This window comes from Loxodonta africana, chromosome 2 (assembly GCF_030014295.1).
Source record: "Loxodonta africana isolate mLoxAfr1 chromosome 2, mLoxAfr1.hap2, whole genome shotgun sequence".
NCBI classification, from domain to species: domain Eukaryota; kingdom Metazoa; phylum Chordata; class Mammalia; order Proboscidea; family Elephantidae; genus Loxodonta; species Loxodonta africana.
The window spans coordinates 208,305,932-208,324,072 of NC_087343.1; the positions used below are offsets into that span (position 1 = coordinate 208,305,932).

At 37.0% G+C, this 18,141-nt stretch overlaps 1 protein-coding gene across 1 annotated transcript; it reads right to left on the minus strand.

Annotated features, from left to right (window-relative positions):
- Positions 1 to 632: 632 nt before the first annotated feature.
- Positions 633 to 1,944, minus strand: LOC100668775 (olfactory receptor 14C36-like). Its single transcript, XM_064279340.1, has one exon. It carries the CDS (start codon positions 1,663 to 1,665, stop codon positions 742 to 744), a length of 924 nt encoding a protein of 307 aa, XP_064135410.1. The 5' UTR covers positions 1,666 to 1,944; the 3' UTR covers positions 633 to 741.
- Positions 1,945 to 18,141: the final 16,197 nt, after the last annotated feature.

Sequence of the window (18,141 nt, forward strand, 5' to 3'; positions counted from 1 at the left end):
GATGTTATTGTTTATTTTTTAGTTATGTTTTAATATATGTCTGAATAAATGATTCTGTTGACATAATTATAAAAATGTCAAAGGTTTTATATAGTTTATCTTTTCTAAGACTCCATATAAATTCTAAAGAGAAATATTTAACAAATTTAAGAGTCTTTAGCAGAGATTTTTCAGATATCAGGGAATACACATATTTGGGGGAGAGAAAACTTCAAGCTACAACATGAAAGTATTGTTGCTACCCATAAGTTTGGAAAAGTAGATATTCAGTAAAAATGAGGGAAAAAACCCTTAATGATATGGACTGTCACAATAGTCACAGCAATGGACTCTACCACACCCATGATCATGAAGACTGTACAGGATTGAGGAACATTTAATTCTGTCATATGTAGGGTTGCTATGAGTCAGAAGTGGACACTACAACTAACAAAAACAGCATTGTTTCTAAGTTAACATACAATATACTGTCACTTAGATATCAAGTCCCCAAATTTTGAAGTTAGGCAAGGAATCTAATTTTCAAGAATTTTTCAATATGCCTCCTCAAAGTAGGAATGTCTTGAAATAATGATCTTATTGGAAACCATCGTGGTGTAGTGGTTCAGTGCTACAGCTGCGAACCAAAAGGTCAGCAGTTCAAATCCACCAGGTGCTCCTTGGAAACTCTATGGGGCAGTTCTACTCTGTCCTATAGGGTCACTATGAGTTGCAATCAACTCGAATGCAGCGGGTTAGAGTTTATTGTTTTTCTAAATAGAATATTCTCCTCACAGCCTCCTTTACCTGCTTGTTCCTAAGACTATAGATGATAGGATTTAGGAAAGGAGGGACTATAGAGTAGAACACTGAAATGATCATGTCTTGAATTGCTGGTGAGTTGGATGTTGGATTTATATACACAGCATTCACTGAGCTGGCAAAAACTGTCACTACGAGGATGTGAGGTACACAGGTGGAAAAGGCCTTTCCCCTCTCTCCTCTGGTTGGAAACTTGAGCACAGTGGAAAATATGCGAATATAAGACATGATGATGAAGATAAAAAAACCACCTACTATCACCAGGACACAGAAAAAAATCGCAACCTCATTGATGAAGGTATCAGAGCAGGAGAGTTTCAGCAAAGAGGGAATGTCACAGAAGAACTGATGAACCACGTTAGACTGACAGTAGGACAACCGGAATGTGTTGCCAGTGTGTACACCTGCATAGATCAGACCACTGAATACAGAGGCCAGTGTCATCTGAATGCAGACACGAAGGTTCATGATCACAGGATAGTGAAGGGGATGGCATATGGCCACATAGCGGTCATAGGCCATGATGGTGAGGAACAGCAGCTCTGTAGTAGCACATGAAACCACAAGAAAGATCTGAGCTGCACATCCAGCAATAGAGATCACCCTGTTAAGCAACAAGATCATACACGCTTTGGGGACAGTGACAGAAATGTAACACATGTCCAGGACAGAGAGATTCCTAAGGAAGAAATACATGGGTGTGTGAAGACTCTTGTCAAAAGTGGTTACTGTGACAATGAGAAGGTTCCCCATCAAGGTGGTCAAATATATCAGTAGGAATAGCATGGCATGCAAGATTCTGAGCTCCCACACATCAGAAAATCCCGAAAGCAGGAATTCAGTCACTGTGGTATAGTTAGCCATATATGAATACTTTGCTTTGTACAAGGGAGACAAAAGAAAATAATCCTAAAAAAACACGGAGAATGGTAATGAGGAAAGAAATTTGCCAAAGTTTGTTTATTGTCTCACATCCATCCAATTTTGTCCACTCTAGTTGATAATTTGTTATTGTTGTTAGTTGCTTTCAAGTTTGCTCTGACTCATGGCAACCTCATGTACAACAGAGTGAAACACTGCCTAGTCCCAGCCATCCTCATGATCATGGATATGTTTGAATCCATTGCTGCCTTTCAACCTAGAAGTCTCATCTTCCAGCATATCCGTTTCTGATTCACAGGGTTTTCATTGGCTAATTTTCTGAAGTCGATTCCCAGGCTTTTCTTTCTAGTTTATTTCAGCCTAGGGGCCCCACTGAAATTTGTCTACCGTGGTTTACTCTTCTGGCATTTGAAATACCGATGTCATAGTTTCCACTATCGAAGCAGCACGCAAGGCTCCACGGTATGGCAAACTGAAATATGGATGGTAGATTGGTTAGTAGAAAATAAATTATGTTGCCTTCTGCTCCTTTAAGCTTCTCACTTGTGTAAGTTATTTCCAAGGTAGTGGTATAAAATATAATTTTGTGCTTATTTTTTGCATAAATTTATTTCACTTACTACTTGGAAAATGAGCGTAATGGAGGTAAGTTTGCTAGGAAGATTGAGTTAATATAGGTAACTTCTTTGCATCTTGACCCATCAGAATTGTTCTATAAATATTAGCCAAACAGAATTTGAATACGAGGTATTATTTTACAAGAACCTCTCAAATCTCTACATGCAGTTGTGAATTCAATCTCTGCACACAGAGAAAATATTTTTGTCCCTACTTACACTGCTAATATTTTTGTTGTGTATGATTTCATTCAGAAATTTACCTTGAAGAATTTCTTTCTGATGACTAACTACTCTCTTACTTGCTACGTATATCTCTTCCTGGCAACTATTAACACGCACTCTTTTTATTTTGACATCTGATTCTTCAATTTGTCTCTCTTTTAAGAAATAACTACATCCTTTGAGATTTACTTGTTTTATTCTGTTCCTGCCTTCTGAGTACTGAGTGTAACTTTTGGATTAAACCAAACCATGGTGACCTAATGGTTATGCCATTGATATTCCACATATTAAGTTCCAAGTTGACCATGAGAACAGTTCAAAACCACATTCTATAATGCTGCATATTTCTTGGACTTGCACAACATTGTGTTTTGAATTAATCAGAGGATAATTATAATTATTTGTATTTTAACTCATAGAGTAGAATAAAATATCTTCATTGCCAGAGCCTTTTCTCAAAGTGAGCATACTTTAATACACATTTTAAAAATAAAAAGAGATTTTATCCTGGTATTTTAAGAAATTCAATATAAAATGTTCTTATGTATTTTCACACATCTTTCCTCCCTGAAATAGATCCATCCATATTTAAGGTTAGTTCACCAACTCTAGTCTTCATTCTCTCTTTTCTTCTTCCACGGATATTATGTTCCCAATTGTATGTCATCTTAAGTTTTTCATCCACATCCATGTGCTGCTTGAATGTATATAGGTGATTAGGTTCCTCTGTTCAAAACGGGGGCAGATTATCCAATAAGCAAGGTAAGTATGGGGTTCCTTGTGCTTATTTACTAATCTATAGTCAACAATTTCACATGGGTTTCACCACATCTTTGATGTGGGGAAAAAACTTGTGAAACTTGCGTTTTTTTCCTTCTTTATTCTGCTATCATCTATTCTTCCAACTCTGTCTCTCTGTTCTCGTTAATGCTTTAGAAACCTTACTCATGTTGCCCTATTATCTGTTACCCTGATTGCTATCAGAAGCTGTCATAATTCTGGCAAATCTCTAGTATTTATCTTAGGTAATATAAAAAAAAAAAATCCACCCTAAATGATCTCAGATATAACGCACGCCTTTCTGATTTCTGGTAATACTTCATATGAAGTCTTCTTTTTAAAATTGATCTCAAGCTGCTTGAAATTGATGGAGCTTGAGTGCATATCATAGCTTGAGTGTTATATCTCCACCAGAACTAAAACAAAATAGGTTTGGGGCTCAGTTGATGTACCAATGAAAGAAGACATACATGTAATGTATGGCTTAGTTGAAATACCTAGGAGAAGGGGTCTTAAAGGAACATCTATAAGAATACCTCTCTCATGAATTTAATATTCCTAAAATATATCAAAGAGAAATTCTCTGCAAACATGAATATCCTTAAAATGCATTCTTTGGGGGGCAGTTACTAGAGGGGATATGTATTTATGCTTTACATTTTATTTCAATTTTTATTCCTTGAATTTGTTAGCTATAATACGTTTCTTACCATAAATCTGTATTTCAATACTTTAGGGATTAAAAAATACATAGCAATGATGAATTTACTTGAAAATATGATGGATTAATTGTTGATTCAAGTATTCACCAAATTTACTACAGTGGGCCTTCGAGTTCTAGAAAATAAAAATGACATATTATATTTACTTGTAATTTATGATACATGGCTGTTATTTGTTGAAGTCAGTATTTATTAACATCATCAAGTTGAGTAAGATGAAGTGTGTTGAGTCTTCTGTTTTAGTTAAAATGCATATTTTTCCAATATACCCAGGACATATTTCAGAACTTAAAGAATCTGAAACATAAAAATATTATTTCCTGCATATTTGAAGACCATATGGATTATCGGTGATGGTTGAGTAGTTAACGGATATTTTACTAAAACACAATTGCCTGATACTGTTGTCTTTCATAGCTCTCCCTGTGAGTAGGGATGGATTAACATGTGTTTGGCAACCTCTAAAAGAGGAATTGCAGGCTTTAAACCTAAAGGCTTGCCATTGTTGTTGTTAGGTGTGGTCTAGTGTATTTCAACTCATAGCAGCCCTTGTACAACAGAACTAAATGCTGCCCTGTACCATCCAATCCTCACAATTGGCGCTATGCAGCTACTGTGTCAATACATCTTGTTAAGGATGTTTCCTCTCTTTTGCTGATCCTCTGCTTTACCAAGCATGATGTCTTTCTCCAAGGACAGGTGTCTCCTGATAAAAAGTACTTTAGATGAAATCTTGCCATCCTTGCTTCCAAAGAGAATTCTGGCTGTGCTTCTTCCAAGATGGATTTGCTCATTCTTCTGGCTGTCTCTGGTATAGTCAATATTCTTTGTCAACGCCATAATTCAAAGGCATCAGTTCTTCTTTGGTCTCCCTTATTCATTGTCCAGGTTTCTCAAGCATATGAGGCGATTGAAAACACCACGGCTTTGTTTAGGCACACTTTACTTCTCAAAGTGTCATCTTTGCTTTTTAACATGTTAAAGAGATCTTCTGCAGTACATTTACCCAATGCAACATGTAGTTTGATTTCTTGATTGTCCCTTCTATGGGTGTTGATTGTGGGCTACAAGTAAAATGAGAACCTTGACAACTTCAAACTTTTCTCTGTTTATCATGATGTTGTTTATTTGTCCAGTTGTGAGGGTTGTTGTTTTCTTTATGAAAAATGGCTTACTACCCCTTTAAAAAAAATGCACACTTTCTCCTGGAATTGCATAAACTGTTTATTTTCTTTGCTGACTTGAAATAGTAGAATATGCATTTCCAGACCTCTTTATGTTTGCACTCTCAACTTTGTACCTATAATGGAAAATTTGCCATGCTGCCACATTTTATGTTTTTCTTTCCTTGATCCATTTTTTTATGAACATAGTAACCACATGCAACATGTAAACCTTGTTAACTGCCAAAAGACATGACAGGTGAACCTTTCAAATTGGCCTCATGCTTGTAAGACTGAAAGTTTTTCTTTGTTTTTTTGCTGCTCTTTGTTTGAAGATCCTTTGAAATGGTTCATTAAATAGCTTTTGTTCTTGTTTCTTTATATCAACCTATTTACTATTTGGAAACCTGGTGGCACAGTGATTTAAGAGCTACCAGTTGCAAACCAAAAGGTCAACTGTTCGAATCCACCAGGCACTCCTTGGGACCTCTATGGGGCAGTTCTACACTGTCCTACAGGGTCACTATGAGTCAGACTCAATGGCAAGAGGTTTGGGTTTTTTTTTTTTTACTGACGATTTACTGATTTTGTATGACCGACTTGGTTAAACATGGCTAACAGTATTTACAAGTAACTCTATCGTAGTTATGCCACTTTCATTCTGAAGGTTTAGATTATAAAATAATATCTTAACTTTTTCTCTCAGTAAATTCCATATCAGACTTCTTCTATCATGTGATAGAATTACAACTGGCTTTTACAGTTTGAAAAGAGAGTGAAAAACCTTTACTATTTCATGTTCACCAATCAATTTTAGGTTTCTACCTTGATGTTCAGTGTTGCAGATCAGTGGATTTGAGGCTTTATGGTCTTCTGGGAAGATATATTTTTGATCCTGACTCTGCCGTTTACTTGATGTTCAGCTACAGGGGCCTCTGTAACATTGCTAAACTTCAGTTTCCTTATCTACAAAATTTTTAAAAGTACATAATACTTTACGAATTTTGTATTTATAAGACATTTCAAATAGTGAGGTACTCAGAATGGTTGTTGTGTTGGAGAAAAATAAATAAGAATTAGAAATGACTTATAAGAGGAGTATGTGATCCCTTCAGTACTTACATTTCTTCCATCTCACATTCATAGTACTATTGTTTTTAAGAGAGTAACAAAAAAGAAAAAGGAAAATTTACCACTCAGCTATTATTTATGTGGCTTTTTGTTCAAGGAATATTATAATATATAATATTCTGAAATGCTATGAATAGGGATTGTAAAATTGAGACCATTTCTTCACCTGTACACTGGCAAGGGATATGATTCTTTGTCTTGTCTACAAAGACGTGAAGGATGTAATTTTCAACCTGAAGAATTGGCAAGAGTATTTCATTAATTAATATCATTATTAATTTATTTATCCACACATCTATCAAATATTTAATTTATTTACAATTAACACAATCTTTCAAAATATTTTGGGTGACTAATATGAGACTATCAGCTGGGGGATGAATCATGAACAAATGTTTACATGCTGTTTTAAAATATGCTATGAGAAAGCCCTAGAATTACAATTAAAGTGTAAGGGATTATCTCTACATTTTTTTTTATGACATGGTTTCACTTTTGCATCCATGAGGCATCTGAACATATAACAGAGTGTTTGACAAAGAGAAGAAATAGGCAGGCATTTGTTGGAATTATTAATTGAATAGCATTAATTTGCATAAAAAATTCTGTGTTTTAGGTACACACAACACACCACAAGAAATGCTGTTTAAGTATAAAGTTAAATCACTAAATCAGTATTTAACTAAATCAGTACTTAGTGAAATCACTAAAGCAATGGACAACGCGCAGAGCCTCTCCTGCTCCTGCTGTGTTCCTGGTATCAGGCACATCCATTGCTATGTGCTCACTCTGTGCTTCCATAACCAGCTATCAACTTTGTTCAAATTTCTGGGACTGAGTTTTTCATGCAACGAATAATAAAGAAGAGGTTGGTCTTGTTGTGGGGGTCCCCCTGTACTTTCTATCCTAATCTCATTAATGCTCTTCTCAAAAAGTAAGTAAGCAGTGCAGTGCAGATGTTGGGGTAATTCATAGAGGGAGGTGAAGGGGGGATAAAATAAAGTAAAATTAGCAAAGACTCACGGTTAATACTGTCTTTTCTTAGACTGGCTATGGAGACCATGATTTCTGGTCAGAGTCCAGTGATGTTTCAGGTGCAGGCAAGGATGAGAGGACATATTTACTTGAGATGACTGAGCACCTGAAATACTTCTGTTTTATAACAAAAACCTCTGTGTTCATTTTAACATAAGGGCCTGGTGGTGCTGATGGCTGTAGAGAAAATCCCTGGGAATACTATCTGGGCTTTCATTAATAGCTAGTGCCCAGGGGGAATTTTTAGGAGATAATTGGCTCCAGGTGATGGGGGATCAGGACTCAAATAAAGCATGTGAATGAACTCTGTATATCAAGAAGTATTGATAGATTTGAGGCTGAGGATTTGGTGGAGATTTATAAGCCAGTAATTTAAACACAAAGAAAACTGCAATACCCTAATATTCTGAGGTCTCATAAGGTAAAATTCTGTAGGTCATGTAGATCAAGTGGCATAGAAAGGGAGATTTGGAATTAGATTTAACTGGATCCAGCGAAAACGTGTTCCCCTCATCCTCTGGGAATATCTCCGAGGAATAGTGTAATTTCACTGTGTCAAACTCTAGGGAATTCTAATAGATTAAATGACAAAAAGCCTTTCTGAGTTTCTTCAAAGCATTAACATAAAGGAATTTATTGCTATTTACCAGCCCAGTACCAAGCCCGGCCCGGAAACCTGTGAACTATGTGATCAATAGCACTTTGCATCATCTCTGCCGTCTCAGTTTCTCCATCTGTTTTGTTAACGGGAGTGTCTACTTTCCTGGCCTTTTTTTTTTTTTTTTTTCCATTGAACTTAAGGGGAAGGTTTACAGAACAAATTAGCCTCTCATTAAACCATACAAATATTGTTTTATGACATTGGTTACAACCCCACAACATGTCAACACTCTTCTCATTGACCTTGGGTTTCCTCTTACCAGCTTTCCTGTTCCCTCCTGCCTTCTACTCCTTGCCTCTTGGTTGGTGTACCCCTTTAGTCTCATTTTGTTTAATGGACCTGTCTAATCTTTGGATGAAGGGTGAACCTCAGGAGTGACTTCATTACTTACCTAAAAGGGTGTCGGGGGCCATACTCTATCAGGCCAGTAAGCCTGGTCTCTTTTGTGAGTTAGAATTTTGTTTATGTTTTTCTCTAGCTCTGTCCAGGACCCTCTCTTGTGATCCCTGTCAGAGCAGTCAGTGGTGGTAGCTGGGCACCATCTAGTTGCACTGGACTCAATCTGGTGGAGGCCATGGTAGTTGTGGTCCATTAGTCCTTTGGACTAATCTTTCCCTTGTATCTTTAGTTTTCTTCATTCTTTCTTGCTACCGAAGGGATAAGACTAGCAGAGTATCCCAGATGGCCACTCACAGGCTTTTAAGACCCCAGATGCTGCTCACCAAAGTAGAATGTAGAACACTATCTTTATAAACTGTTGTGCCAATTGAGCTAGATGTTCCCCAAGACCATGGTCCCACAGCCCTCAGCCCCAAAATTCAGTCTCTTAGAGAGTTTGGATGTCTCTGTGGAGCTTCCATGACCTTGCATTGTACAACTTGTGCTGGCTTCCCCAGTATTATGTACTGAATTACTCTTCACGAAAGTAACCACTTATCTATTGTCTATTTAGCGTTTTTCCATCCCTGCCCATCCCCTCCCTCGTAACCATCAAAGATTGTTTCCTTTTGTGTGTAAAACTTTTCATGAGTTTTCACGGTAGTGGCCTCATACAATATATGTCCTTTTGTGATTGCGTTATTTCACTCAGCCTAACGTCCTCCAGATTCATCCATGTTGTGAGATGCTTTGCAGATTCATCCTTGTTCTTTATCATTGCGTAGTACTCCATTGCGTGTATGTACCATAGTTTGTTTATCCATTCATCTGTTGATGGGCACCTAGGTAGTTTCCATCTTTTTGCTGTTGTGAACAATGCTGCAATGAACATGGGTATGCATATGTCTATTTATGTGACGACTCTTATTTCTTTAGGATATATTCCTAGGAGTGGGATTGCTGGATCATATGATATTTCTATTTCCAGCTTTTTAAGGAAGCATCATATCGTTTTCCAAAATGGTTGTACCATTTTGCATTTCCACCAGCAGTGCATGAGTGTTCCAATCTCCTGGCAGCTTTTCCAACATTTGTTATTTTCTGTTTTTCTGATTTGTGCCAATAATGCCAGGATGAAATGATAACATATTGTGGTTTGATTTGCATGTCTCTAAGGGTAAGTGGTCATGAGAATTCCCTATCATGTGTCTGTTGGCCTCTTGAATGTCTTCTTTGGTGAAGTGTCTGTTCATTTCCTTTGCCCATTTTTTAACTGGATTATTTGTGTTTTTGTTGTAGAAGTGTTGGTTTTTCCTGTAGATTTTAGAGATTAGGCCTTCGTCGGATTTGTAATAGCCAATTTTTTTTCCAAGTCTGTAGGTTCTTTTTTTACCCTTTTGATGAGAATAAGTTTTTAATTTTTAGAAAATTCCAGTTATCTATCTTGTCTTCTGGAGTATGTGTGTTATTAGTTATGGTTTGTACCCTGTTAATGCTGTGTATTAGGGCCTCTAGCAATTATCCAATTTTTTCTTCTATGATCTTTACATATTTGGTTTTATATTTAGGTCTTTGATCCATTTTGAATTAGTTTTTTTATGTGGTGTGAGATATGGGTCCTGTTTCATTTTTTGCAGATGAATGTTCAGTTTTGCCAGCACCATTTGTTAAAAAGACTGTCTTTTCCCCATCTGATGGACTTTGGGTCCTTGTCGAAGATCAGGTAACTGTAGGTGGATGGATTTACATCTGGGCTCTCAATTCTGTTCCACTGGTCAATGTATCTGTCATACCAGTACCAGGCTGTTTTGACTACTATAGATGTATAGTAGGTTCTGAGGTCAGGTAGTGCAAGTCCTCCTACTTAATTCTTCAATAGTGCTTCGCTTATCCAGGGCTTCTTCTCTTTCCAGGTAAAGCTAATGATTAGTTTTTCCATCTCTTTAAAGAATGCTATTGTTTTTTGGGTCGGAATTGCATTGTATTTGTAAATTGCTTTACGTAGCATTGTCATTTTCACAGTGTTGAGTCTACCTGTCCATGAGCAAGGTATGTTTTTCCATTTATATAGATCTCTTTTGGTTTCTTGGAGTAGTGTATTTTAGCTTTCTTTGTACAGGTCTCTTACATCCCTGATTAGATTTGTTCCTAAGTGCGATAGTTAAGATTCTGTGTCAACTTGGCTGGGCCATGATTCTTAGTGTTTATATGTGATCATTTCCATGATCAAATCTGCTGTGAGTAGCCATCAGTTGAAAGGGAGTTTCCTTGGGAGTGTGGCCTGCATCTGAATATAAGCAGATGTTCTAGCTTTTTTTGCTCACTCTGGATTGGATCCTGCAGCTGTCTCCTGTTTGTCTGACTTCTGGCTCTTGGGGCTTGAGCTATCAGCTTATCCGCCAGTCTTGGGATTTGTCGATCTTCACAGCCTGTGAGCCGAAGCCCTGCTCTCCAACCTACCGATCTTGGGTTTGCCAGCCCTCACACCTATGTGAATCAAGAGAAGCCTCTATACTGATCCATGAACTTAGGACATTCCAGCCTCTACAATCATGTGAGCTGTTTCCTTGATATAAATCTCTCTCTATATATTTATACACTTTACTGGTTTTGCTTCTCTAGAGAACCTAGCCTAAAAAACTAAGGATTTTATTTTTTTAAGGGTATTATAAATGGTCTTGTTTTTCTGATTTCCTTTTCATTGTTCCTTTTCATAGTTGGTGTATAGGAATTCAACTGATTTTTGTATGTTTGTCTTGTATTCTGCTACTCTGCTGAATCTTTCTATTAGTTCTAGTAGTCTTCTGGACTCTTGAAATTGTGATACAATGGAACCAGTAAAACATTTGGGTTAGTACCTGGCACATGGTGCATATTAGAAGGTGCTGTACTATCTGTTGTTTAATCTTCATGCAACAGTATGAGTGTATCAGTCAGATCCTGTCAGTAAAGCAGAAGCCTGTTCTGGGTCTTACAGATTCTTGAGGTAACAACTTGGTTAAGTATATGATAACCCCCTGTCATTCCCTAAGATACATCTCTTTCTGCAGAGTCCTAATAGGTGAGTTGAGTGGGAGTGTGGTGGGAATCACCACTCCTGCATTTTTCAAGCATTTTATAATGGGACTAATCTCTGAAATACCTCCAGGAATGCAGTATGGCTTCTGGTTTCCTATTATTCTAGGTAGAGGCTGTTCCAGAGGCTCCCAGTTGGCCTTTCCTTCCATAATCACCCACACTGCACTTGTCAGTGAATGATTCTGTCAGTTTTTTTGGTATATCTATCCTAATTATGTATTTCACATCTGGAGAAATATCACAGGAATACTTAAGGATTCACTGTGCTTATTGTAACATAGACCCAAACCATGAGTTCTACACTGACTGGTGGACCACAGTATCATTTTGGGATCTTCTGGGGTTAGTATGAGCTCAGAGAAAGTGTCCAGTAATCCCTCAAACATCCTTTCTATTCTTTTCCCCATTCCAAATTTACCTTGTTGTATGTATTGAACCATGTCCACCAAAAATGTGTGTCAGCATGGCTAGTTTGTGATTGTGAGTATGTTGTTACTGTTAGCCATTTGGTCACCTGATGTGATTTTCCTATTTGTTGTAAATCCTTCCTTTATGATGTTAATGAGGTGGGAATAATGGCAGTTATATTAGTAATTCAGGACTCAATGCATAAGATTAAGTTGTGTCTTAAGTCAATTTCTTTTGAGATGTGAAAGACAGAAGTAAGCAGAGGGACAGGGGGACCTCATACTACCAAGAAACAAGAGCCGGGAGAACAATGAGCACTTTGGACCTGATGTCTCTGTGCTGAGAAGCTCCTTGACAAGGAAGATTGATGATGCCAAAGACTTTCCACCAGAGCCAACAGAGAGAGAAGAACTTCCCATGGATCTGGCACCCTGAATTTGGACTTCTAGCTTTCAAGACTGTGAGAGAATAAAATTTTCTTTGTTAAAGCCATCCCATTGTGATATTTCTGTTATAGCAGCACTAGATAATTAAGACACCTTGTTAAAAGGCTATATATCCCTTTGCAGGAGGCTGCTAGAATGATTAACATTATAAATTCTTGGCAGTGTAGTGGAATTCTTTTTCAAATTGACTGGCCACTGCTTTACATAAGAGAATGTGGGTCTGTAAACTGGCTGAATTCTGGGAATTGATCAAGAAAAAAAAAAACTGGCTAAATTCTGGGAATTGGTCAAGTAGACTGGCTGAATTCTGGGAATTGATCAAGAGGCTTGACTCTCTGGGTGATTCAAGTTAAACTTGTATTCACTTGACCTAGAACTCACCCACTTATACAGATTTTGTAAGGATTTAGTACACTTCCTGTCAATTTATTTTCTAAGGACACCATGATCAACTAGGTAATTCCACAGGCCACTGCAAGTCAGACTACTCTTATTACTGCTTTGACTGTGGTGACCATTATGGTAAACACATCCATCTTCTCTTTGGAAATTAAGTGCTCTTGTTTGGCCGCTCCTTCCCGGGCTCTGATTATTACCATTGCATTTAGGTTTACCAATTTAGAGGCAGCAATTCCCATTGTGAAACTCAGTTACACAGAAGAGTGATCACAGAGATCTTCACAGGGACTATAACTCCCCTCACAAATTTGTTCCCTATAAAACCCAAAAATCAATCGCCATCAAATTGATTCTGACTCATAGTGATGCATGGGACAGTGTAGAACTCTCCTGGTAAGATTTCCAAGGAGTGGCTGGATGATTCCAACTCCCAACTTTTTGGTTAACAGCCATAGCACTTAACTAGTACACCATGAGGGCTCCTTATTCCTCATAAAAAAACAAAAACAAAAAAACCCATTGCTGTCGAGTTGATTCCAACTAATAACAATCCTACAGTTGTGGTGAAATATGTGTTCTATGGACACTCCCAGGTTGGGAGGGCAGGTCTTACATGATAAACCTATTCTAACGTTTCAATTTCCCTGAAGCTTCAGAATCCTTGTTGTGTAATATACCAAGGCAGCTCCATTTAGTGTAGGCCATCTCTTGATCTGTGTTTTAATAGGAACCAAACAAACTGCTAGAATTTTTCTAACCCTTTGACCTGAAACATTCAATTATGAATACCTCTGCTTAGTGGACCAATACTAATAAATTCCACCAGATCCAATTTTATGCTCCTTTCACCGTATTTTTTTTTACACTATTAATATCAATTCCCTCACATATTCCCTGGGTTTCTGTCTTTATACATGAGAAAAATCATGCAGTTTAAAAAAAAAAAAACTAAAAAAAATTTTTTATGTCACTAGTTTTGTCAGTATCTGACCCATATCTTCATTCAAATATTTAGTGTCTTATTCCTTCCCAATAAATACCTTCACTTTAATATCAGAAAAACAGTGAAGCTAAGAATTTAATTTGCTTTGTAATTCAGCCAGTTGTAGTATGAGACTCAGCGTTTGGTTTTCAGCAACCTCATCTCCATGGCTACAAAACATAAGGTTTTATTTTAAAGCATATATAGAAACTTTCAGGTCATTATACAGTGCTTGACTAGGGAATTTGAAGCCCTGACCTCATCCTTTCCTTTCCCCACTTTGTCCAGGGAAATTAGGAGCAACTGATCCATGTGATTATACTCACCAGTTGAATAAAATCATCTGAGGTATTAAATGCAGATCGTTCACAACATTGTCTCTTTTAAGTATTTGATCAGCAGTATGCAATTGTATGTCTCTTTCCACATCACGCCAAGAACTATCAGTGCTCTCTTTACTTTTTGAAAGAGTCATTAGTGTCTTAACATCTAACCAGATTTGAGAACCAATTTCAGAAACATCAGAATTGAATCACAAAAATCATTCTTAAGATTTTATTCCTCTAGGAGCACTCCCAGTATTAAAGACTGTGTTAGTCAAAGTCCTCCAGAGAAATAGAACTAATACAATGTATATTTAAAGAGAGAGAGAGCTTAAGAAAGGGCCAACATGATTGTAGGGCTGGCAAGTCCAACATCCTTAGGTGAGGTGACCGCCTTGAAACTCTGGAAGTCTTGTGTCTGAAATACATAGGTAATGCGACTGGTTGGAACCTCCAAAAGCCTTGTGTCTGAAATTGGTAGACCAGGCAAAGTGCTGAAAATTCTGGAAAAAATGTTTATTTGCAGTCTTAGGCAGAATTAGTCTCCCTTGGGAAACCTCAGTTTTTGGTCCTACAGCCTTCAAATGAATGGATGAGGCATATTCATGTTGTAGGGAGTAATATGCTTTATTTAAGTTCAATTGGTTTAAATGTTAATCATATGTAAACACCTACATAGCAACATCTAGACTAGTGTTGACCAAAGAATGGGGCACCACAGCTTAGCCAAGTTGACACATAAAATTTACCATCACACTCAGTATTATTTTACTGGAAATGCTATGCAATAAAATTATTTTCTCATAATAACAATCACAGAGGTAAAAGAAATAACAGTGGTGGTGGCAATTAGTGACAATATTGTCTCCAAATTATAGGTAAACTGAAATTGTAACTTTTAAGATCACCTAAGCTCTAATAAATGTGTATACAATATGGCAAAATATTTTACGTTCTGGTAGAGAGTACTGACTACCTCAAGGATTAATATAGGATTTTTGGGTCCTTATATATGAGAAACATATAAAATTTTACTTAAAAATACATTTTATCTTCTTAGTATATTAAAAGATGCAGTAAAGTGTAGTAAGATAACATAGAATAAATTATTTTCTTGGCATGAAGACAATAAGAACAACTAACAAACTTAACCTAAACTTTCTAAAACAAACCAGTGATTTACATATTGTAAATAATTTTTACATAAATTTGTTCTCATAAATTATGTAAACCAACATAAGATGTCATTGATATTTCCTACCAACCACTCCTTCAGATGCTTTTATTTTTATTTAAAAACAAATACTTTAGTGTTATTTTTATGACCAGCTTTCAGATGTTATGCTATATATTTTTAATATATGTCTAATAAATGATTCTTCTGTCATAATTACAAAAAGTCAAAGCTAATATATACACTTTATCTAGTCTAAGACTCTAGATAATTCGAAAGAGAAACATTTAACAAATACAAGAGTCTTTAGCAGACACATTTCAGACATCAAGGAATATACCTTTTTTGGAAACAAAAACCTCAAGTTAAAATATGAAAGTATTGTTTGTACCCATAAGTGTTGAAAAGTAGAGATTCAGCAAAAATGAGGGATAAAACCCTCAACGAGTGGACTGATGAAAGAGTTAAAACAATGGACTCAACAACACCGATGATCATGAAGATGACACAAGATTAGGTAATATTTCATTCTGTTATACATAAGGTTGCTATGAATCAGAATCAAGTCTACAACAATTAAAAACAATATTGTTTCTATGCTAACATATAATATATTGACTGCCACTTAGGTATCAAGTCCCCAAATTTTGAAGATAGGGCAAAGAATCTAGTTTTGAAGCATTTTTCAACACGACCCATTACAGTAGGAAAGTCTTTATACAATGATTTTTTTAAATAGAATATTCTGATATTTTTCCTTACATCTTCCTTTATCTGCTTGTTCCTAAGGCTATAGATGATAGAATTTATGAAAGGAGGTATAGAGTAGAACACAGAAATGATCATGTCCTGAATTGTGTGTGAGTTGGAGGTTGGATCCATACACATGGCATTAACTGAGCTGCAAAAAGTCGTCACTATGAGAAGGCGAGGTACACAGGTGGAAAAGGCCGTTCCTATCTTTCTTCTGGTCGGAAACTTGAGCACAGCAGAAAATATACGACTATAAGACATGATGATGAAGATGAAAAGAAGCCACCTACAATCACCATCACACAGAAAAAAATTACAACCTCATCGATGAAGGTTATTCGAATAGGAGAGCTTCAACAAAGGGGGGAAGTCACAAAAGAACTATTGGTCCAGGTTAGACAGAAGAATAGCTGGAATGTGTTACTAGCATGCACAAATGCATAGATCAGAATGCTGGACACAGAGGCCAGTGCCATCTGGGCACAGATAGACAGTTTCATGATCATAAGATAGTGAAGGGGATGGCAGATAGCCACAAAGCAGACATAGGCCATAATGGTGAGGAACAGCAGCTCTGTAGTAGCATGCAAAATCATATGGAAGATCTGAGTTGCACATCCAACAATAAAGATCACCCTGTTGCCAAGCAGGAAGATCATACATGCCTTGGGGACAGTGACAGATATGTAACACATGTCCAGGACAGAGAGGTTCCTAAGGAAGAAATGCATAGGGGTGTGAAGACTCTTGTCAAAAGTGGTTACTGTGAAAATGAGAAGGTTCCCTATCAAGGTGGTCAAATATATCAGTAGGAATAGTGTGGCATGCAAGATTCTGAGCTCCCACACATCAGAAAATCCCACAAGCAGGAATTCAGTCACTGTGGTATAGTCAGCCATATATGAGCACTTTGCTTGGTAGAAGGGAGACAAAAGAAAATAATCCTAAAAAACACAGAGAATGGTAATGAGGAAAAAAAATTGCCAATGTTTGTTTATTGTCTCATACCCATTCAATTTTGTCCACTCCAGTTGATAATTTGTTATTGTTGTTGTTAGTTGCTTTCAAGTTTGTTCTGACTCATAGCAACCTCAGGTACAACAGAATGAAACACTGCCTAGTCCCAGCCAATCTCACGATCACAGACATGCTTGAGTCCACTGATGCTTTCCAACCTAGAAGTCTTGTCTTGCAGTATATCCTGTTGTGATCCACAGGGTTTTCACTGGCTAATTTTCTGCAGTAGATTTTCAGGCTTTCTTTCTAGTTTATTTTAGTCTGGAAACCCCACTGAAATGTGTCCACTATGAATTAGTCTTCTTGCATTTGAAATACCAATGTCATAGTTACTAGTAATTTTCAGAGTCTCTTTTGACTTCCATTTTGGTCTTTTTTCTTTCTTTCCTGCCTTTTTAATAGACCTCTTCCCTTCTTCATGTAATGATGTCCTTGATGTCATTTGACAAATCATCTGGTCTTCAGTCGTTAATGTTCAATGTGTCAAATCTATTTTTGAGATGATCTCTAAATTTAGGTAGGATGTACTCAAGGTCATACTTTGGCTCTCATGGACATTAACATCCTGCATTATGCTGATGACAAAATGTTTTTTGCTGAAGGTGAAGAGGTTTTGAAGCACTTACTGATGAAGATCAAAAACCACAGCCTTCAGTATGGATTACACCTGAACATAAAGAAAACAAAAATCCTCACAACAGGACCAATAAGCAACATCGTGATAAATGGAGAAAAAAAATTGAAGTTGTCAAGGATTTCATTTTGCTTGGATTTACAATCGACACCAATGGAAGAAGCAGTCAAGAAATCAAAAGAGGCATTGCCTTGGGCAAATTTGCTGCAAAAGACCTCTTTGAAGTGTTAAAAAGCAAAGAGCTCACCTTGAAGACTAAGGTGCACCTGATACAAGCCCTGGTGTTTTCAATTGCCTTCTATGCATGTGAAAGCTGGACAGTGAATAAGGAAAACTGAAGAATTGGTGCCTTTGAATTATGGTGTTGGTAAAGAATATTGAATATACCATGGACTATCAGAAGAACAAACCAATCTGACTTGGAAGAAGCACAACCAGAATGCTCTTTAGAAGCAAGGATGGCAAGACGAGGTCTCACATACTTTGGGCATGTTATCAGGAAGGATCGTCCCTGGAGAAGAGCATCATGCTT